General features: G+C 57.3%; 1 protein-coding gene across 1 annotated transcript; it reads left to right on the forward strand.

Annotated features, from left to right (window-relative positions):
* Window positions 1-6227: 6227 nt before the first annotated feature.
* On the forward strand, window positions 6228-12273 carry LOC114501828 (histone-lysine N-methyltransferase SETMAR). The gene is made up of 3 exons (XM_036031501.1): window positions 6228-6721; window positions 11144-11983; window positions 12181-12273. The coding sequence occupies exons 1-3, from the start codon at window positions 6605-6607 to the stop codon at window positions 12271-12273; spliced, it is 1050 nt and encodes a 349-aa protein (XP_035887394.1). The 5' UTR covers window positions 6228-6604.
* The last annotated feature ends 9648 nt before the right edge of the window (window positions 12274-21921 follow it).

Consider the following 21921-nt stretch of genomic DNA (forward strand, 5'->3'; position numbering starts at 1 on the left):
ACAACAGGCAGCGGAAGGCGCAGGGTCAGCGTGGCCCTGGAAGCCCCCTCCCCCGCCTGCCAAGGACATCCGGTCTCTCGTAAAAACAACCTCTGGCCTCCTGCTCGGAAGCTGAAAGGTTCCGGAGTCAGGGAAGCGCCCGCTGTGCCTCTCCCAGGGGCCCCGGTAAGCGGAGCGCTTTGCTGCTGCCGTTCACTTGTTAAAACAACTGATGGGTGAAGAGAGTAGAAGTCAAAGTTGCTTCTATGGCCGTTCATCAACTTGTTGACTTCCTCCGCATTTTCATTGCCACTGAAGACAGAATTATATACGCACTAGATTTCTCTTACTCAGCCCCCTCTCTCAGGTGCATGTGTAGTATAACCAGGATGGATGGGTGGACAGACAGACAGAGGACAGGTAATCCAGTCTCGCTGTAATGGCAGTTGACTGTCACAAGGCAGAGGGCCCGCGGCAGCCTAGGAGACTGTCCCCAGCAGCCAGGCCCCAGGGCAGGGACGCCCAGCAAGGAGGGGACTCACTCATTAGCTGATTGTTTACTCAAAGCCCGAGGACACAGACCTTAAAAAAAAAGAAACAAAATCTCGTTGCGCGGTGCCCTTCACTCCACAGGTTACTGTGCTTTCACCTGAGATGAAATGGTGTTTGCGTCTTAATCTCACGACCTGTGTGTAGGTTCCCTCCGCTTCCTCCGCAGCAGCTGGAGGCGGGCAGCCTCGGAGCGTGGCTCACACCAGCCCAGTCGCACGCTGCCACTCAGGCGTGTGCGGCACGTGCAGAAGCCCACTTAAGTCACCCGCGCTTCAGCTCCCGGATAATCGTGGGCAAGGGACACAATGTTGCCTACTTTAAGGAGCTGTGGTGAGGATTAAATAAGAACTCCGTGTGGTGTTTAGTTTAGTGTCCAAAAATGTGCCGTCCAATACGGTAGCCACTAACTACGTACGGCCATGTAAGTCAAATTTAAATCAATCAAAATTCAGACGTTAGCTCTCCAGTCGCACTCGCCGTGTTCTGAGCGATCAGCAGTCTCCTGCGGCTGGGGGCTCGCGTCTCGAGAGCTCGCCCACCACCACGGACAGTTCTGGGTGTGGCTCGGAAGGTAGGGTGAGCTCAAGAAACGCCCGGTGGCCTTTTCTCCGTCCTCCTCACCTCCTTCCCTGCGTTCTGGCTGCCGCAGGGTTGTCCTGACCAGGGAGGAAAGCGGTGAGGTATAGCTCAGAGCCGTCTGTCCCTTTCCACCGCCCGGAATCTGAGGCTCTGGAGGGTCACAGCGGGGAGAACTTCTGACAATGGGGTCACCGGGCCCTGGGGAGGGGCGTCTTGGGTGAGAGAGAAAAGCAGCGTCTGTGGCACCGCCTGCCCCGTGCACCCCTGGAGAGCCCCCCCTCGCAGCACTGACTGGGACACGGCACCACGGAGACGATGAGAGGGAAACAGGCCTCTTCCCCTCTATTTCGTGCCCAGTTCAGCCTGGCTGAAACCTCTGAAGGTAAGCATAAATCATCGACGTGTTTCCAGACACTTGAACCAAGTTCGTCGTGGGCCCTGGAGGAGAACTCTTTACATTAGTCTGCCTCGGTTTGGGTGCGGGGTGGTGGCGGGGGGCGGGGGGTTTGTTATTGTGGTTTGGCTCCATTTCCTCTCTCCCCCCAAACACCAGGATCGGGGCTCCCACAGTGGAAATACCGACAGGGGTCTAGAAAGTTCTGGGGATGTGGAATTCTAAGAAGCTGGAATTTCACAGGATCCCTAAGAAGCCTTCCGGTCTCAGACAATAGCCGGGGGCGTCTGGTGAAACTGTTCTGTCGACCCTTGTAGACTGGGCCTACATGTCCTCGAACGGGACTTCCCTGAAACAGGGAATCTGAGGCGCCAAGCCTCAAAACGACACACATTGTTGGTCTCAGCGTGTCACGCGGAGGAGGCTGGCCCACGTGCCGTGTTAGCAGCAAGGAGGAAGACCAGTATCTAGTCCTTCCTAAAGTCACCAGGCGGTGCCCTTCCCCGGAACATGCAAAGCTGCTTTCCCAAGTCAGGATGCAAATGTGTGAAAACGTGTGACAGGCTGTGCCTCTCAAGGTCGAGCTGCCAGCGGGGCCAGTCTGCTCTCGGAGCCTCGGTACCCGTATTTGCATACACCTGGTAATGAACTTGATCATGTGTCTCTGGTGAGTGAAATGAATGCCTTGCTGGTGACATTTCAGGTGACGCGAACACGTCATTCTCTTCTCTCGCCTGCGCCCCTGCGGCCGACACCCCCTTTGACCTCATGCCAGGGTGCAGTTTCCCTCTGTGATCACCACCAGTCCTGGGTTCTCGCGTCACCACTCAAGTCCGTCCACGAACGGTATTCTGGATGAGGCTGCGTCTGGATGCTTTGGTTGTCAGATCAACAAGGAAGATTGTGGATTTCATTACACCACAACGCAGGGATAAAAACAAGTTGCAAGCGTTTTATTCTGCTGAAAACATGTATTTATTAGCAGTTAAACACAAAAACATGAGCTACTGCTTTTGGAAAGTGTGAAGAATATAGGATCGTAGTTTTGTAAAATACAACCCCTCAAGCGACTGTAATCAATTGCCATACATTTTTCGCTCTTGCAAAGTGGTCCGTATGTCAAACACTGACATAAAGTTTCGGCCACTAAAAGACATTTTCCTGTCCTGTTAACTTCTATTTGGCTATTTTTTTACAATATCAGGCACATACCGTGTGTCATATAACTATTATTTATTATTACCAGAGTATTATTTTTTCCACCAAAAGAAATTTCCTACTTTTACTACCTTTTGATGTACATTTCTTTTCCTATTATTTTTTTAAAGATTTTACTTATTTTACTTTTAGAGAGGGGAAATGGGGGAAGAAAGAGAGGGAGAGAAACATCAGTGTGTGGTTGCCTTTTAAGCGCCCCCTACTGGGGACCTGGCCCACAACCCAGGTATGTGCCCTGGTTGGGAATCAAACGAGCGACCCTTTGGTTTGCAGGCCAGTGCTCAATCCGCTGACCAGAGCAGCCAGGGAGTCCTCCTATTATTTTGAGGAAGCATTCTTTAGTGAAGAGACATTAGAAGGAAAAGCGCTTAAAAAAAAAAAACCTTACCAACTTTTAAAAAGACATAACAACTTACCAACTTCTAAAAGGAACAAAAATTCACAGACATCAACTCACTCTGCACAGCAGCGGATTACCCAGCCCACACTTTCTAATAATAATAATGGTAACAATTCCATCATTTCCACCTGCCACAATTCTTTGACGAAGAACAGAAATCACACTGACTTAACCTAAACCCAAGCAAGAATTCTCTTACAAGAATACAAATATGTCATTGAGTCAAAAAGGGATCGGAGCCGAAAGCCGGCAGGTGTCAGGAGCTAAGAAGTCCTCTCTCCTCGTCACCTGTCTGGTTCACTCTCCTCTCGGAAGGCTGACACTCCCCTGCCTCTCCGCCAGCACCCTGCACAGAGCTGCCTCTCAGCTCCCAGTTACACGCACAGCTGTGAGCTGTTCTTGGGCCTCGACTGTTTGTCTGGAGACTCGGATTGGCCTGGCTCCGCCTGGTGCGCATCCAGGGGTCAAGGGCACCGACCGACCGAGGGCGGGGGAGGGGGGGCGCTGTGTAACACAACAGGGCTGTCCCTGAGCTCACCCCGTGTGATGGGCTATCACAGTGGTGACCCGCTGAAGGTCAGCCGGCAGTGCCCAAGGTCAGAGGCCGGCCAGGAAGAGCTGGGAACCCGGGCGTGTTGTCCCACGTCCTCCGGCACTTTCCTCCGCAGAGTCCGCTTCCTGCCTTCCCTCCAGACCCTGCTCTGGGGAACGGTGTCGCACCAGACACGGGCGTCTCCCGCCGGTTCAGACCTCTGGCTCACCTGCCCACGGACGCAGGGAAGGCCTGACCTGAGCGTCTGTCTCCCAACCTACGGCTACAGCTGACTGACGGCGTCCCTCTGCGGTTCCGCGTGTCCACTGCCCTGCTGCGATGGTGTTTGGTGCTGGGGTCCTTAGGGGTGTCACTAGGTGGCGAGGGGGGAGCCCCAAGATGGGACCGGTGTCCTGGTCAGGAGAGGAAGAGTGCTCACCGGCTCCTGTGAGATACAGGAGAGGCAACAGATACAGGAGAGGCAGCCGTCCGCCGACTGGGAGGAGGGTCCCCTCCGAGCCCGAGGTCACCCCAACTCCAGCTGTGGCCCCGGCGCTGTGAGAACTCAGGTGTCCCTGTTGGGGCCACCCAGCCCTGGTGTCGCGTCCAGCAGCTGAGACACTGCTGACGACAGGCGCACCTTGTTTCGATTCACCCGGGGACACGATGATGAAGAGCGACGTGGGAAGAGTTTCCCCTCCAGCAAAGCTAAGTGAATCGCTCCAGAAAGCCTCGGGGGTGGGGGGTGGGGAGCCACAGGGCATGGAAAAATGTTCCGTCACCGAAGTCCGTGCAAGAAGACGTGCAGAACCCTGGAGGGCTGGGGTGGGAACCCGTGGTGAAGGCCCACAGCCGCCCCCTCCCGGTTCCCGCTCCACTTCGAAGACACCCAGGCAGGCACAGCATCTGCAGACTCACTCACACGCAAAACAGCAGCCAAAGGCCTGGGCCCGCATGGAACAACTTGCAAATAAATGAATGTACCCAAGTGATTTAAGTTCGAACAAGTGTGTCTCTCCCTCCCTCCCCTGTCTCCTCCCCTGTGTCATTTTTATGGCTTCACTGGGCTTTGCCTGGGAGTAAATGGTGCGAGTGGCTGACCAAGTGACGTGGGAGCACGGAGCAAAAGGTGACCGTGCTGCTGGATGCCGGGCACCGGCCCGGGAGACACGAGCGCTGCATGAGCAAAGGCCCGGAGGCCCGGGGACCCGGCTGGTGGAGAAAACACGTGAACAGAGCAGGAGCCCAGAGACATGGGTCGGGGCTGGATCTTCCTGGGCCTCGAGAGGAAATAGGAGAGGACACGAGGGGACACGCAGGATTTCAAGCAACGGGGGCCTGGTCTTTGCACGCGCATCCTCCCAAGGTCCCAGTGACGATGTAGCATGCAGCACACGCGAGAACCAATATCGGAGACTTTCAGGGGTTCAAAGACGTTATCTTATTGGCCAAGTTTAACCTGAGCAGGGGCAAACTCTCAAAGTGTCCAGCAACACAGTGCCCACAAGGAGCTGCAAACGAGAGCCGCCCCGAGCGCGTACAACTACTTTCTTATATAGGGGCGGGCAAGTAAGCGTTACACAGAAGCAGACGTGGCAGGTAGCAATTCGCTTACAGAGACCGCGCACGGGAATTCCAAACCAGGCATCTTGCATAAGGCGGGAAGGCAGGCTGTTTGTTCATTAACCTAGTCATCTCCTGGCTCTAGCTAGCTAGTTTTCTATTTTCTCATTAAAAACTACAAAGCACTGCTTATCTAGCCTACTCAGGGGAGAGCGTCTGCTGGACACGGGATGTTTGCTTAACTGCCCTGTGTCTCCCTTATCATTTCCTTTTAGCTACAATGTGGTTCTTGTCTGTTAGAGGAAATTTAGTTCTTAGTTCCCAACAAGGGCAGCAGTAAGGGGGTGTGGGGGGCATGGGGACGGTGTGACCTCAAAAATAAAATTATTTCAAGAGCCCAAACAGCAAAGGAGAGACTAAGTAAGCAGCAACGAAAATGATCCTCTCGTTAGGAGAGGAGACTCCACCGGACGCGCTCTGCGTTCTCGGCGAGGGTGGGGGCGGGGGTGGGGGGGCGGCTGCAGGGAAGGCTCCGGCACCCCGGGATCCGGGACGGAGCTGGGGGCGCCTGAGGGTCAGGAGGCGGAAGCGCCCGAGAACCATCGGGGTCGCCGTCGGGGCCGCAGGCCGGGCACCCAATGCTCCACGACAGGGTCCGAGGCAGCGGGGGCGGTCACTGGGGCGGCCGGAGGTGAGCAAGGGTCCGGCCGGGAGCTGCCCAACGCACCGCGGGGAGCCTGCGGCGCGGGGCGGAGGAAGGGGCCCTGGGCGCTGCGGGGAGAGCGGCTTCCGGGCGCAGCGGCGGGGCCGCGGGGCGGCGCTCTGGGTGGCCCGACACTGGCCGGGGATCCCGCGACTCCGCGACTCCGCGACTCCGCGACTCCGGGACTCCGCGGCACCGCCTGGGGCGGGGCGGCGGGGCGTGCACTCCTCGTTGCGGGAGGAGTCCGACCCGGCCGTCCCGCCGCTGGAGCGCGAGCCCTGGCGCGCGTCGCCCAACCGCGTCGCCGGCTCCGGGTGTTCGGGCGCCCCGGGGTGCCGTCCTCTCCGCCGGGCGCGCCCACCCCGCCCACGTGAAACCTCGCGGTCCTCCGCCACCCGGACCCAGGACCTCGCCTCTGAAGCCAGCCCTGAGGCTCACGGGACAATCTCAAGCGCTTCATTTTGTGTCCCTAAAGCTTCGGCCGTGCCTTAACGGTTTGGTATTATTTGTTGTGCATTTGGCTCAAAACCAAGGGAGAGCTTGATTTCACGAGCTACTTGTGACAGAGAACTACAAATCCCATGAGGCAGTGGGGCTGCGGGACCACGACTCCCAGCAGGCTCCGCGAGGCTCCCGCGCCTTTCGGCGCAGGCGCTCCGTGCCGGGGCGGAGCAGCTTTGCGGGATGGCAGCGCCTGAGGAGGAGCCTGAAGCCCCCACGGAGCCCCTGGACATCGCCTGCGGCCTGGAGAACGTGCCTGTGAGCGTGTGGCCCCCGGGGGCGGTGCCAGAGCCCTTCCAGGTAGGGGGCGGGGCTCGGCCTCCCAGAGGGCCACGCGCGCGTGGAACCCATCCTTCTCCTTGGGGCGGGGCTCGACGGCCCCGGTGCTGCGCGCGCAGCCACTGGGGTGGGAGTGGGGCCCTGAAGGTAGGGGGCGGGGCTAGACGGCCGCACCGGCTTGGCGTGCAGCCCCAGGTGGTCGCACTTTTGGGGACGGCTCTCTTGCAGCAGGTTTTCTCCGAACTTCATGACTTTTTTACCCCGTCGCGCAGCAGTTTGCGGGCAGGAATAGCTCTCAGAAGCACAGGTCTCGGTCTTTTTCTGTTAACATTCCACGGTGACCTTACCGAGACTATTCGTCTTTCCTGCCCGCAGACTGGCAGCTGCCCTCTGAAGGGCAGAAGCGGAGGTGTCAGGAGGTCCCCCAGAAAGAGCCCGAGAACCTGGCTTTCTGTTCTTGTTTTGTCCCCCCAAACTCACTGAGTCCCAGGTGTCATAAGTAAGGTGAGGCAGAGGTCCTGTTAGCGGACCTCAGGCAAGTGTCGAGGTTAAAGCCCTGGCCCCTGGAGTCGGACTTGGCTGGCTGAGTCTGCCCGGTACTGTGAGTTCCTGGGCAGAAATGAACTAGCCTCAGCGAAGCCTTAGCGCCCTCCCGTGCACGATTAAACTAATGGTGCGTCTCTCCCAGGTTGCTCGGAGCATTGCAACGAAAATGCTGCTCCTGGTTTGCTGAAAGCAGTCAGTAAACATTCACAACTACTACTGCCTCTGAGCCCTTTCTGCCTCTCTCACCCCTCTGACCGTGGCCTGCACGTTGCCTAAGGAATAAGCAATGGCCAAAAAAGAAAATAGTCATTAAAAGGCCAGGATGTTGGAGTGGATAAAGCCCTGGGCCTGGCGGTAGGAGGGCTGGGGTCAGGGCTTAGCCTCTCGGCTGTTTTCAGATCCTGTGTTTGTTCATCTGCAAAAGGAAAACAGTGTAACAATGTGTAGCCCTTGTCACATCCATTATCAATGCAGAACCCTGTCTGTCCTCCCTACCTCCTAGAGGTGCTTGAGGATCAAATGACAGCAGACTCGGTGGCAGTTTTCAAAGAGCAGAGCAGAATGTCAATAGCAGAAACTGGTTGTTTTCCCTCGAACTACTTTAGGCACTTACGGTTACGATACGGTTGGCTGGCACCATATTAAACACCGATCCCTAAAAGCTTATTCATAACCAAACATTGCAGCCACCTGGTCAGAAACAGGGATGAATATGTTTTCTTCATTCAACAGATAACTGAGTGCCCGTGAGGGGCCAGGCACCTGGTAAGCTAGGCGTATAAGAAGGTGACACACAGTTCCTGCCCTTGAGTTTGCAATAGAGGGCAGAAGGCACCCCGTTGCTATAAACAAGTTGGGTGGGGGGGCGGGGAGCAAGCCTGGTGATCGATCCTTACACCTGCCGCTGATGGGCATGAGTGGGAATCAGGAGATGGCCTCAGCCCCACAGGGTTCCAGCCGCCTGACTCTGAGCATAGCTCTGGGCAGAATGAGAGTCACAGAAAGGAGACAAGATCCCTGCCTCCCACTTATAGTCTCACCCAGAAGACAGAGCATGACTGAAGCATTTCAGTGACAAGCCTAAAAGTGCCTTCAGGTAGTTTACCTGCATATATTCATGGAGCACAGAAACCAGTCTTATAAAGGTCAGAACAGCTTGCTTGCCCCAGACCCTGCCTTCACAGGCACATGTACACATAAGAATTCAGGCATGAAAACTCAGGGTTAAAAATAACTTGGCGTCTAGTTTACCTCTGAGTACTGCATGAAAAGGCAAAAAAGAACATTCAAACGTTCAGATTGGAAACAGGCATGTCATAATGCCATGGGAACTGAAACCTGAGCAGGAGAAAAACTAATTGATTTTCTCAAACTAAGAGTTGGATCTAGCCATTTTTCAGGTTCCTGAAACCAGCTTCAAACATCCTCCTTAAGATCGTAACTTGGCCTGGAGAAGAATGATCTGGCTGGCGCACGGTCTCCTAATAGCTGCTCGGAGCAAAAACAAACCCATGGGGCTGGAGGCCAAGCACAAAGACTTCTCGGAGCTGGTGTTTCAAACAACCAAAAAAGGAATCGGGACTTTTCACGGCACTTCCTTAAAATCCAAAACAGAGGCCAGGCTTGCCGCTCAGGATGCTGCGGAGTTGCACTCCGTATTCATGGGTCTGGACAGAGAGTGACTCAGCAAAGTCAGACCCCCGACCAGAAGTTACCGAGAGCTTCAATTGAGCAACGAGAAAACAGTTCCTGGGTCACCTGCTGCATGCCTAGTGCTGTGGAACCAGGACCCCTCACCATGCCACCCCCCGAGCCCCATGACCAGTGCCTTTCCTTGAGACACAGATGTGTTTAAAAGTCAAGGTCCCGCCCTGGCTGGTGTAGCTCAGTGGATTGAGCGCAGGCTGCAAACCAAATGTGTGGCAGGTTCAATTCCCAGTCAGGGCACATGCCTGGGTTGTAGGCCACGGCCCCCGGCAACCGCACATTGATCCCTCTCTCTCTCTCTCTCTCTCTCTTTCTCCCTCCCTTCCCTCTCTAAAAATAAATACATAAAATCTTTAAAACTAAAAAAAAAAGTCAAGGTCCCTGCGTGTAGTACAACCAGAGAGCCCGGCAGTCTGTGCCACTTGGACCCTGAAGGTCACGCGTAAGTGCAGGTGGGTTCAGAGGAGGAGAAACAGTGTGTGGGAACAGCCAAGGGGGCACATTTGCTCTTCAACGTGCTGTGTCCTGTCGCCACTTTGGCTTCTTGGGTGGCCGTGGTTTATTTATTTCTTTTTTCTAAATCCCTATGTCTTCTGACAGAAAACCTGAAATCTCTACCCAGATCTTCGAGGATCTGGTTTCGAGCGCATGGCTGTGCACCGAGCATTTTGCTTTGCTCCCAACTCTCTCGCGATCCACCTCGCACTTGGACACATCCCGGGAAAAAGTAGAGCCTGTGTTCTGACGATATTAAAGGCGATTTTAAAATGCCCCCTTTTGCACGTTTCTGAGAGCTTCTTCCAAAGTCCCAGCACGTCCCAGCACTAGGCCATGTCTGTGGGAGAACAAGGGTAGTCCGGGCTGGGCCAGCCTACCTGGCGCCCCCCCACGGAGCTGGGCGGGTGGTGGAGGATGGGAGGCGGAAAGGTCGCCATAGGGTTTCCTGGCCGGGATTTTGGTTTGAGTACATCTGACCCTGGGGAGTTGAACTCCAGACCCGGCTTTTCACCCCGCTCTTGGAGCACCCGCGTGATGCACGGTGAGCCCTGGGGGCCAGCCACTGGAGTGGGCTTTGTGTGCGGACTCTGACCACCGCTTCACGGCCCGTGAGGCAGAGAGGAAGTGTCTGGGGAGCTCGAGGAGCGTGCCAGAGACACATGATGTTTTACACACGAAACCTGGACGGAGCATCCGGAAGACCGGAAGGAGGGGGCTACCACGGTGCCAGTGTGAGGGGCCTGGCGCTGAGGACGGAGGGCCACCCAGGTCCGGGAAGTCCCGGAGACCCAGGCTTCCCGGAGAGACCTGAGACTTAGGGCTTTTTCCTTTCCCCGTTACCGTTTGTAAATGTGAAATGGTGAAAATGCAGGTGCACTTAAAAGACCAAGAAACTTCCATGGTCTCCCTTCCTCACTGACTGAGAGGGTTTCGTTACTCGGACACTTCTACAGCAAACTGAAGTGTCCATGAACATCTCTGCCACAAGTACAGTCTTCGGAACTCCGTCCGTGATTTCTTGGCCAAGGGCCTGTTTTTAACATTGTGAAGATTCCAGCACAACTGTAGAGAGGCTTTAAAACATCAGAGAATATTGAAGAATTTAGATAGTCTTTGGATTTAAAAGTCACTTCAAAAAAAATCAATGGAAGACACTCCCCAGGCCATTTTTCATTGATTTCTCTCTCATCTTGACCTCCTTGTCTCCAGAAAGGACCCCAGGCGACTCGCAACAGAAATACATACACACACATCTACACGTATGTACGCACGTATGCATACACATATGTGCACACATGCATCTGTGTTAGAGAGAGATGGAAAAGACCGAAAGCCAAGGGTAGACACCTAACTGCACCCAGAGCCCGGATTCAGCTCTGAGTTCCTGACATCCGAGGCTGAGGGGAAAAAAAATGGGTTACAAAGCGTTCAGCTTCTGGTTTAAAAAAAATTATTTTTCTTGTTCTTCCCATACCTGAAGTGAAACACAGAATTTGAAAACTTAAAATTAATGTTATCTTTAAATTGGAGAGTTACGTTTTCAGACAGTATTTTAATCTGCTGCGTTTGTTAGTTCTTCGGTCGGTTTTTACCCGTGTAGGGGTAAGAAGTAGCGCGCCCCACCCCCAAACTGCGTGTTGGGTCCGGAGGGACGCCGCCCGCCGCGCTGACTCGCTGTCTCCGGTTTTGCAGTACACTCCGGAGCACGTGGCGGGGCCCGGGGCGGACGCGGACCCCGCCGAGATCACCTTCCCCGGGTGCCTCTGCCTGCACCGCCCCTGCGTCCCCGGCTCCTGCTCCTGCCTCCGTGGCGCGGAGAACTACGACGCGGACGCGCGCCTCAGAGCCCTGGGCTCGGCGGCGGGGCGCGCCCCGCCGGTCTTCGAGTGCAACGCCCTGTGCCCCTGCCCGGAGCGCTGCGCCAACCGCGTGGTCCAGCGGGGCGTGCAGCTGCGCCTGCAGGTGTTCCGGACGCGTCGCAAGGGCTGGGGGCTGCGCGCGCTGGAGTCCGTCCCCCGCGGCCGCTTCGTCTGCGAGTACGCCGGCGAGGTGCTGGGGCTCGCGGAAGCGCGGAGAAGAATTCGGCTGCAGACGCCGCGCGATGCGAATTACGTCATCGCCGTCCGGGAGCACGTGCGCAGCGGGCCGGTGATGGAGACGTTTGTGGACCCCGCGCGCATCGGGAACGCGGGCCGGTTCCTGAACCACTCCTGCGAGCCCAACCTGCTCATGGTCCCTGTCCGGGTGGACTCCATGGTGCCAAGGTTGGCACTTTTTGCAGCCAAGGACATTCTGCCGGAAGAAGAGCTCTCGTTCGACTATTCAGGAAGATTTCTTAACCGAATGGACGGCGAAGACAGAGGAAGGCCCGACGACGGGAAACTAAGGAAACCTTGTTACTGCGGCTCCCGGGTGTGCTCGGCCTTCCTGCCCTACGACGGCTCTCTGTACCTCGCTGCGGAGCCGCCTGGTGAGGGTCCGGGAGGGAGAGCTCAGGAGACACGCTCCTGCACGCCCCCAGGGCAGGAGGGGGTGATGGGGGCAGGAGGGAGTGAAGGGGAGGCCGGCATGTGGGGGGCAGCCCCTGCGGTTCCCTCCCGGTGAACTCTGGGCCGGCACCCGCCGCCCATGTGGAGGCCAGTCTGGCTGCTCCCCTCTGCCCAGCTGGTGAGCTCAGCCCGGGAATGTGGCTGCGGCCACAGGCCACCCGGCTTACCCTCTCTCCCCAGGCACAAGTGGCTTCTCAGCTTTCACCTGGACACATGGCCGCCCCGCTAAACTGGGGCACTTTCCCTAGTCAGATGCGGCCGGCTGCCTTCTAGAAGGTGAGGTGCAGGCAGAAATGGTGAGGCGGCCACCTTCCCCTGACCTTCCCTCCTCCTTCCTGCTGCCCGATGTCCACAAGACCGCTGGGGCTGAGCACCCACCCCACGCCTGGGGTCACCTTGGAAACGGAAGCCACTCTGAACAAATGAACAAAACCGGAAGGAGTGTGGGTGCCAGGTGCCGGGGGACACGCCGCCGGTGCTGGGCTGATGCCTCTGGGCTCCCGGGTGAGAAACAGCACCCCCCCACCCCTGTGTGTGCCACTGGCACGCCGGCTCCCCGCTCCAGCGCCCAGTCAGAAGGACCCACCTGGCTGGTGTAACTCAGTGGATTGAGCGTGGGCTGGGAACCAAAGTGTCGCAGGTTCGATTCCCAGTCAGGGCACATGCCTGGGTTGTGGGCCATGACCCCCAGCAACTGCACATTGATGTTTCTCTCCATCTCTCCTCTCTCTCTCTCTCTCCTCTCTCCTCTCTCTCCTCTCCCTCCCTCCCTTCCCTCTCTAAAAATAAATAAATAAAATCTTTTAAAAAAAAGAAGAAGGGCCCGAGGGAACCCCCAGTGGCCGCACACCTGCCTCCCGACCAGTTTTGCAGAATAAAGCTGATAGCTGGACTTCTGCCCGGCTCCTGCTCCTGCCGCATCTCAGTTCTCGTCGGCCTCTAAACAGGAACCAGGGGAGGGCGTGGCTGATTCCACCTGGAAAGCCCTGGGCGCTCCCACCAGGCACAACCGAGAGTCACGGGAGGAAGCGGCTGTGACGTGTTCACTGTGCACTTCAGATCCCCGCACAGCCTCACTTCCCCCCGCGTCAGTGACGTGAAAACCCCACAGCCGGCCGCAGCCCCAGCAGGAATGGAGTCTTCGCGCCCACCTCCTGGAGGGGTGGGCACCTCTCAGCTCCTTTCTCAAAGCAAGGCTGTCGCAAAAACAAGTTACTTACAAGAGGTTTATTAGACTCTTAGGAAGCTAAAATAATTGGGCCCCACACTGCAGTGTTACTTAATAAGTTAAATTAATTCATAGCTTCTTGAGTGTGCTTAGCCCCTAGCGCCAGGAGGCCCTGCGCTTTCAAGCTCCATCTTCGGGATTCGTGTTACCTCCGCCCGCTGCCTCTGGTTTGGGGGCCGATCACACACCTCGCTTACCGCCGCCACCCCTGCCCACGCCCATCCACACCTGTCCCCGCCCGTCCCCGCCCCCACACCGCCACACCGCCACAGAACGTTACAGGCTCCTCCCACTTTTCTCTAAGAAGACTCAGCGGCCCTCGTTAATAAACAGCACCCCTCAGAGCACAAACACGGCAGTAAGTGGGGTAATGTGTCCCTTGCTACAAAGCCAACCCGACTCTAATAAGAGTCCTGCGGCCATTGTGGGGCATCTAAGTCCTCAAGCTCCAAGCTCCCGGTGCAGACCCATGGTCCTACCTGAGAAAGCACGAGCCAAGGGTAACCCAAAGGCCACACGTCCCCGGGGAGCTGCAAGCCGAGGGCTTCAGGCCCCCAGTTCCCACACATGCCAGAGGCTCGGGTCACAGGGCCGAGAGTTATGGAGAACTCGCTAGGAGACCCGCTGTCGCTCAGGTGTTCCCGGACTCGGCCAGCTCCTGGTGCCGCTGCTGCTGTGCAAAGGTACAACAGAGCAAAGGCTGCTACTTAGTTTCATCTGGCTGGCGTCGCCTTTGGGTGCTTCATCCGGGGACCCCCGGGGGCAGCTGGCTGGAGGGGAGGGGTCCTCACAGACTGTGAAGGGAGGGTCCGCCGCAGGCCTGTGCGCAGGGCGGCACGCCCCTACGTTCCGTCTCGCCTCCTGCCCCGAAAGGGAGTCGGGAGATAGAGCCACAGCAGCGGCAGCGGCCCCCACGGGAACGGGGCCCCCAAGACACACGGGGACTCTCGAGAGCAGCCCCACGGACCCACGTCTGCAGGCAGAACAGCCCGACAGCCCCGCCCCCTCCCCTTTCTGCGGAGAACACACACCCCCACCCCCGCCTTCACAGAGACGCTCACTAAAGCCCCCAGCGGCGACAGGCCGCAGTGCTCGGGGTGACGGGGGACTTGGAGAGGTAGCTGGTCCCGGGCCTCATTTGAGCCTTACTCGGCTCCTGACCTTCGGACTACCATAATTTTTTTTAACTTCGGGGGCACATGAGGTCAGAAGCATCCCCAACCAAGCCACACATAGGAACAGTCAGAATTCTTAGGTCAGGCGGGAGTGGGGGTGGGGGGCGGGGCTCCTGAGCCTCCCCACCACAAGGACAAAAATACGTGGTGATCACAGGCGGCTTCCAGGCCACTGCGGGTTGTGGGCGGGGCGGGGAGGGGAACAGTCGACTCCGGAAGGCTGATTCCATGAACAGCAAATCACCTCTGTAGCCCACGGTCACGTGCCGTCGGGATGGGACCCCCCCCCCCAGCACCCCACCCCCCAGCGCTGTATTCCGGTCACAGAAGGCTGGAGTGCTCCCGGCCCAGTCCAGACGGTAGCCCAAGGCTCACTCCACTCACCTCCCCTGGCTGCTACTCCTGGATCCCGCGGAAGAATTTCCCCCGTGCTGAGCTGCCATGGCGGTTCTCAGCTTCGTTTTAGAATTAAAAATAAATAAATACATTGAAAAGCTGCCGATTCACCGTGGGTGGGGGGGTGTATGTTGGTACAGCCTTTTGGAGGGCTATCGGTACCCACTGCAAATTAAAATGACCATATGCTTTGCTACAGCAGTTGGACTCCCAGTAATTCATCCTACAGAAATTTCTGCGTAAGCTGGCAAAGATACAAGTAGGTACACACAGGTTTATTGGAATATTTTTTAACAATAAGAACTGGAAATAACCCACATTATCCCTTCGATGTTGTCCGACAGGGCCCTGGAGCTACCCTCACTTTCTGACGTTCTTTCCTCAGCTCAGCTGGGGCCCTCCACCACCCGGTCTTCCGGGTCGCCGGTCCCCTCTGCAGCTTCGTCTGGTCCTCAGACCCTCCAGTGCGTCTCAGTCCTGTCACTGCGTCCTTCAGCTCTGAGACGTCTGTGTGACAGACACCTCCTTACGTTTTCTCTCTCTGCGCTGAAGTTCTCACCGTGTCCCTCTGTCTCTCCCGAGTCTGGTGAGCCACGGCACGACCGTGACTTTGAACTCTTTATGGGGTGAGTTACGCATGCCCGTTTCACTAAGGATTTTCTCCTAAGGTGTTAGTTACCTTGTCCTTCTGTTTGGACCTCAGTCCTCTCCTTCCTCGCCTCGCCCCACCCTGGGTGTGTTTCCGGTGGGCGAGACAGCCACCTCCCCCGGTCCTGCTGGAGAGCTCATGGGCAGAAACTCCTTGCTGTCCACCGTGGCCCTGGCTCCGCCCCCTTCTGTGACTGTCGGAGCAGCCTGGTTTATCCTGCGTGGGTCCCCCGCACTGAAGGTGTGCCCAGACTGGGAGCGAGGCGCTCGGGCAGCAGCTTTCAAAGTTCGAGCATATATATACACACACACACACATATTTTAATGTATGTATTATATATAATATATATCAATATGTATATTCCTGTGGGACCGCAATCGTTAACCCACCGGCCTCCAGACCAGGCGATCTGTAGGTGACTCCAGGCGACAGTTACAGAAACCGGGGCCCCAGCTGTGGGTGTGAGCACCCTCCTGGGAGGTGCCCGCGGGCCGTGGTGGGGCCGAGGGAGCGCTGGCTCTGGCGGGGCCGCCAGGGGGCGCTGTGACTGCCGCCGCCTGCTGACTCCCGCGGGCGGCTCCTTGGGCTGCTTGAAAATAGTATTCTCGCCCTGGCTGGTGTAGCTCAGTGGATTGAGCGCGGGCTGGGAACCAAAGTGTCGCAGGTTCCATTCCCAGCCAGGGCACATGCCTGGGTTGCAGGCCATAACCCCTAGCAACCGCACATTGATGTTTCTCTCTCTCTCTGTCTCCCTCCCTTCCCTCTCTAAAAATAAATAAATAAAAATCTTTAAAAAAAAAATAGTATTCTCTCCCATGGTTCCTGTGTGCCTGCATATACATGTACACATAATCTGCACTGTGCATCCATACACACGCTAGAACATATGTTTGCGAACTCGCAGGAGCAGGAAAAAGCCTGGGAAGACACACCAACTGGTGAGAGTCGTTACCTGCTGGCAAGGATCTGGGAACAGACACGAGTCCCGGAATGCAGGGCTTCTAAGCACAGTCTGCGTATATTTTAGAGCTTCTAGTTTTACCTTATGCCTTTTATTGTTCTTACAATTGAAAAACACAAAGGTTTGGAAGTGATGCTTGCCAGTTACTAATGATAACCACTAACAAAGGCAGTGGAGAGGCAGAAAGTAATCGGAGTACGAGCCCAGATCGCCCCCCAGGCCTCTCCTCCCCTCTGCAGGGCACGTCCTCCGGCGCCACCCGATCCTGAGGAACCCAGAGACCAGAGCTGCCACCCTTTAGGGCCGCCTTCTCCCGCGGGAGCCTTCCCAAGCCCACGGGGCCCCTGGACTGAAGGCTCTTCATCTCCGGGTATCCCCTGTGCAAAAGCCGCAAGAAGCGACCTGGCCACTAGAGGGGGACATCACACCCAAAACCACTGCAGGTGCCATTTCACGGAAAAAAACCGGTTCCTGCGGCCGGAGGTACAGGGCCGGCTCCCAGCTCCGGCAGGGACCGTCCAGAGCTGGCAGGCAGCCCACAGCCATCATCGCTCTGACTCAGCCCCTGGCTCGCCGAATGCTTCCTGCAGCAAAAGGTTTCGGTAATATAAGGATAAGGTTACCAAGGGGAATTTCGGCGGTTTCTGCCTCCCCACTGAACTGAATATCCACGAATGTTCCGGAACAGCCACGACGGCTGCCTCGGGAGCTGCCCCAAATGGCGCCTTCGCTGCAGCACCCAGCTCTCGGCCGGCCAGCGGCGGGGGCAGAGGGCGAGGACTGGCAGCCGGTTCCACGGAGACCGGCGAGCCCTCCCCTGCTTCCCAGACGCCATTTAATGAGCCCCGTGCGGGACATTTTTTTTTCCATTCTTCACATACCACCCCAGTTGTCCCCGCCGGGGTCATCTTCCCCGGGGTCTGAGCCTGGTGCAGACGAGCCGATAAGGCGCCTTCCGAGCCTCACTATTTCCCACTTACCCGGCCTTCCCCAGCTGGCCCCTAAGAATTCCACCTCCTTACCAAGACAATCGTTTTACAGAAAGAAGTGGTACACTCGGGGGGAGTGGCGGGGGTGGGGGAGGGGAGCAGGCCTTTTGAAAGGCCCAGGACCCGAGCACCAACCTTGGCGGCCTCGCCAGCTCCACCAGACTCACGAGGGCACCGACTTCTGAGGTTCGGGACACCCGTGAGGAAGCGGTCGACATGTCACACACGCAGGCCGCTCTGCTCGGACGATCTCAACCCGCCTGCCTCGGTCCTGCCTTCTGTACAAGTGTTTCCCGTAATCCCCGAAACTGCGGCGGCAAGCGGGGTCAGAAGGTCGCCCAAAGCCCCAGTGCTGGCACGTGGGAGGGTGAGGGCTGAGACGGAGGCCCTCCGGCCCCCGGGCCCGTGTTCCTGACCCCAGATGCGCCCCACCACCTCGCTCTGGGCCCCTCCTTCCCTCCTCCCCCACCCCTTCCCACCCCAAACTCTCAACACGCGGCAGACGGGCTAATGCGGTGGGGAACGCAAGTCACCCAGACAGCCTGCCCTGGTTCGGCCCCCTGCAGACAGATCCCCGGGCACCTTGTGGACACTCTCGGTCGGACTTTCCTAAGACATAGGGGGACAGAACCACAAAGCGAGGACAACATCCACCCAGGGGACCACAGCTGCACGGAAGTAACTTTGACCTTTCTCACGGGCTTAATGATGCAACCGCCTTCCAAGGGGCAGGGGCTGGGGACCTGCGGGGAGGGGCCCCCCTCCGCCTCCCCACCCCCACACCCCAGCAGAGGCTGCGACGGTGGGGGCCTCCCACTCTGTGCCTCCGGTGGCCAAGCCCTTTGGCGGAGCCTTTCCCTATCAAAGCGGTTCCGGCGGCAGCGGCAGCAACCGGAGAGCTCACGGGGCTCCCTTCCACATCAGTGAAAAGCAAATAAAATGCTTTTTGGCAAGTGTCCGCAGCAGCAGCCAACTGTGGACTTCAAAACAGCAGCCCCACAGGGTCCCTCCCCCACAAGGACCAAAGTCAATAAGCAGGTGACCCTCTTATCAGTGCCACCTGACAAGAACGCTTATCTCTCTGGGCTTATCTCTCTTCCGCTGAGAGTCCGGAGCTGATTCTGCCAACACCCGCCCCCGGGCCCCCAGACCCCCCCCCCTCAGTGCGCCTCCTGTTACTCAGATGAGAGGCCCAGCCACGAGGTGGGAAAGAGCCCTCCGGTGGGTCTTCCAGCTCCTCCGCAAAGACAACTGGCAAAGGCGATGGCGTGTGTTGTCAAGTGTGGCCTGGGCAGGGGGTGCAAGGGCAGCGCTCCCGCCCCACCCCACCCCCGCACTGGGGGATGGGGCCCATCCTGCCCCACCGCTGGGGCCGATGACCAGGGCTGATGGCCGGGGCCCCATCGCCTGCTCAGCGGGGTGGCTCTGGGGTCAGTGACCACTTGGGGGCAGGGGAGACATCTCCTTCCCCCCACACCTTGGCGCTGATCCCCTTAACTTCCCGACCCCTAACAGGGCCCGAGTCACAGGGGGGCTCTACTCCCACACGGCCTCCCTGGGTGTTCTCTGGGACGGCTTCTGCTTCATCAAAAAGTTAACCAAACTCCCGCCGTAGTGGTGCCCGCTCTCGAGCGGGAGGACGGAGGGTGCTCCGGCCGGCCGCGCCCGCCGGCGCCACCGCGGCCTCCTGCGGTTCATCGTCCCCACCGGGCTTCACGCATCCGAAACAGTCAAGGCCCCGTTTCCCTCGGGCGGGCTCTGCCGGCCTGGGAGACCAAGGCCTGCTCGGGGCGGTTTTTACCGCAGAGAGGTCAGTTTAATGTAGAAATGAATCCGAACAGGAGAAAACTGTATTTGAACAACGATTAAAATAAAAAATAAATAAATAAATAAATAATAAGTTTTAAAGATAAAAAAAGAACAGAGGATCTTGTTTACCACCCTCTTCCCCATGCCTAGAATGTTGTAGGCAATCAAGAGATATTTATTGAGTGAATCAAATAGGTTATCGCCTCCAATAAGGAGAGAAAATAAAACAGGCATTTTTCACAAAATATGGCAGAATAAATTGGCACAAACTGGATTAAAAAAAAGAAAGAAAGAAAGAAATGAACCCGGCAGTCCAGAATCCGACACTTCCGCCGCCGTCTGATATCCCTCCGCCAACCTAGTCACGAACGCGGCTGTCCGTGACCCTGAACCACGGAAGGTGCCGCGCAGGTGCCCGCGCCTGCTGAGGAGTGAGTGGGGTGGGGGGCATTTCCAGGTAGGATGAAGCCCCCGGGCAGCGCCTGCCCGTCCCCACCCTGGACATTCCCAGCTGGTGCGTTACTTACCCCATCAGTCCCTATTTCCAAGAGAAACACGCGAGATTTTGTGCCGCACACACGGAATCGGCTTTCCTGGACCGAGGCTGAAGGCAGCGCCCCGGGCCGAGCCTGGCTGCGGAGGCAGCTCCCGAGGCCTGCACCGCGCTCGTGTTCGCTCGTGGGAGCTGGTCGCCAGCGCTAAAAACTCGGAAGGCTTCACTCGGGGACACAGACGCCAGCTGCTCCGGGAAGCGGGCGGGCAGCAGCTCTGGGCCCACTGCTGTGCGGCTGCCACGGGGACAGTGGAGCAGCATCTCACACTCACACACGTGCACACGCACACACACACACACACACACACAGGCCCGTGTCCTGCTCCCACCCCTCACCCTCACCCCTTACCCCCACCCCAGAGGGCCAGAACAGCCCCCGCCTCCCGTTCCTTCCCAAGAGCTGCCTGCAGGTTGGCGCCCCAGGAGACAGTGGTCAGTGGTAGGGTTCCCGCTGGTAAGGCTCATACGTGAAGGAAGGCGGGGAGGAGGAAGAAAAGAGAAAAATAGCTGAACGGGCGCAGACCCACGTTGCGTTGGAGCTGCGGGCTGAACCACACGGAGTGGGAGCGCCGATGTGATCAGAGGTTTCCCAGCAGGGAAGTGTCACCCTGATGGCCACTCCACGCCCCAGCCCACCCGCTCTAGTCATGTGTACGAGGCTTTAGAAAGGCAGGATAGACTTGCTTCCCGCCTGGCCCATCTGCACACCCCGAGATCCATCACACTGCGCAGGACTCAGGACCCAGGACCCAGGCAGGTCTGGAACAGGCCTCGGATCCCTCCCCTCCCCACCTCGGGGGGTGGGGGGGGGGCGGGAAGGAAGGGCCGTCAGCACAGACCCAGGGGAACGGCTCCTTACAAAACAAACAAACGAAAACCCGAAAACCCGAGCCCCAGCTAAAGATGCTACAAAGCAGAGACTCCATCCCCAGCTCTTTAAAAAGGGTCCAAGAAGAAGCCTGCAAGCCCCCAGATTTTTACTTTTGATGCAAATGCCTTCAAAGACTCATACGCTGGAGAAGGAAGACGGAACCCCGGGGCTCCCGGCTGCAAAGGGCTGACTCGCTGTGTCGCCGGCTACTAATGCCACGGGAAACCTAACCGAGCCACTGGCTTTACAGGGACCACTGTTGTTTCTGTCCCTGCTCCGCTCACAAAATTCCTCAAGTTTAAGCATCGGCCCCTGCCCTATTTTTCCCGGGCCCCGTTTTTTCCATGCAGTTTTGCAGAAGGGGGGGGGCCTCTCAGGAAGGTATCGATGGCACTGAGGCTGGAATGACTACACTGTCATCCTGTCTGTCCCTTGTCCATATGAGCACAGGGGAGCGGCAACAGGTGTCCACAGCTGGGTGTGTTCCTTGGCTGGTGAGCTGCAAACGTGGCTCCCAACGTGGGGCTTCGTGGGGTTTCGTCCTGCACGCTTTCCGACGCTGTGCTGCTGCTCAAGATGCAATTCTGAAGACTAGGCCAAAACACACTCCAAAATATTTATGCAGTATCACATTCATTAGCGGGAGAAGGACCCAAAACACGCACGGCAAAAATAAAACCGTGTAAAAATACAAGCAGGTGGGAAGGAGCAAGTGGAACAGAAGCTCCACTCGACACGTGGTGGCTTGAAGAATAAAATACCTTATCCCCCACATTAGTTTTTGCAAATACGCAAATGCTTTTTTTTGTTTGTTTTGCTTGGAATGAATCATCAATTGGTGGAAGTCTGCAGGGAAACATTCTACATCCACCAACTGGCAGATTAATACACGTGAAACCGCCCAGGAGCATGGCTGTTTCTCAAGACAGACGTGGGGACGCTGGGAGGCGTGGCACCAGGTGGCAGTCACGTGCTGGCGGAATGATACTGACTTTCTCCATGACCAGCAGAAAGACGGGCCATTTCTTTCCAAAGACATGTCTCCAGGCACCTGGGGGCCTGGGGGGCCTGGACAAGACCCTGACAATGGGGACCCCTGCTGGAAAGCCATCCCTCTAAGACAGGGGGGCTCTCCTGCCTCGGAAGGGTTTACGGGACCACCCCTGATGTCCCCTCCTGCCCTGGGGCACGAAGAAGCAGGAGCACAGGGAGGCCCCTGGCGGGAGAGCCTGCTCTTTGGAACAGAAATTCCCACAAACAGCTCACATGTCAAAGCCATCACGTGGCCAG

The sequence above is a fragment of the Phyllostomus discolor genome, chromosome 7 (genome assembly GCF_004126475.2).
Source record: "Phyllostomus discolor isolate MPI-MPIP mPhyDis1 chromosome 7, mPhyDis1.pri.v3, whole genome shotgun sequence".
Classification (NCBI taxonomy): domain Eukaryota; kingdom Metazoa; phylum Chordata; class Mammalia; order Chiroptera; family Phyllostomidae; genus Phyllostomus; species Phyllostomus discolor.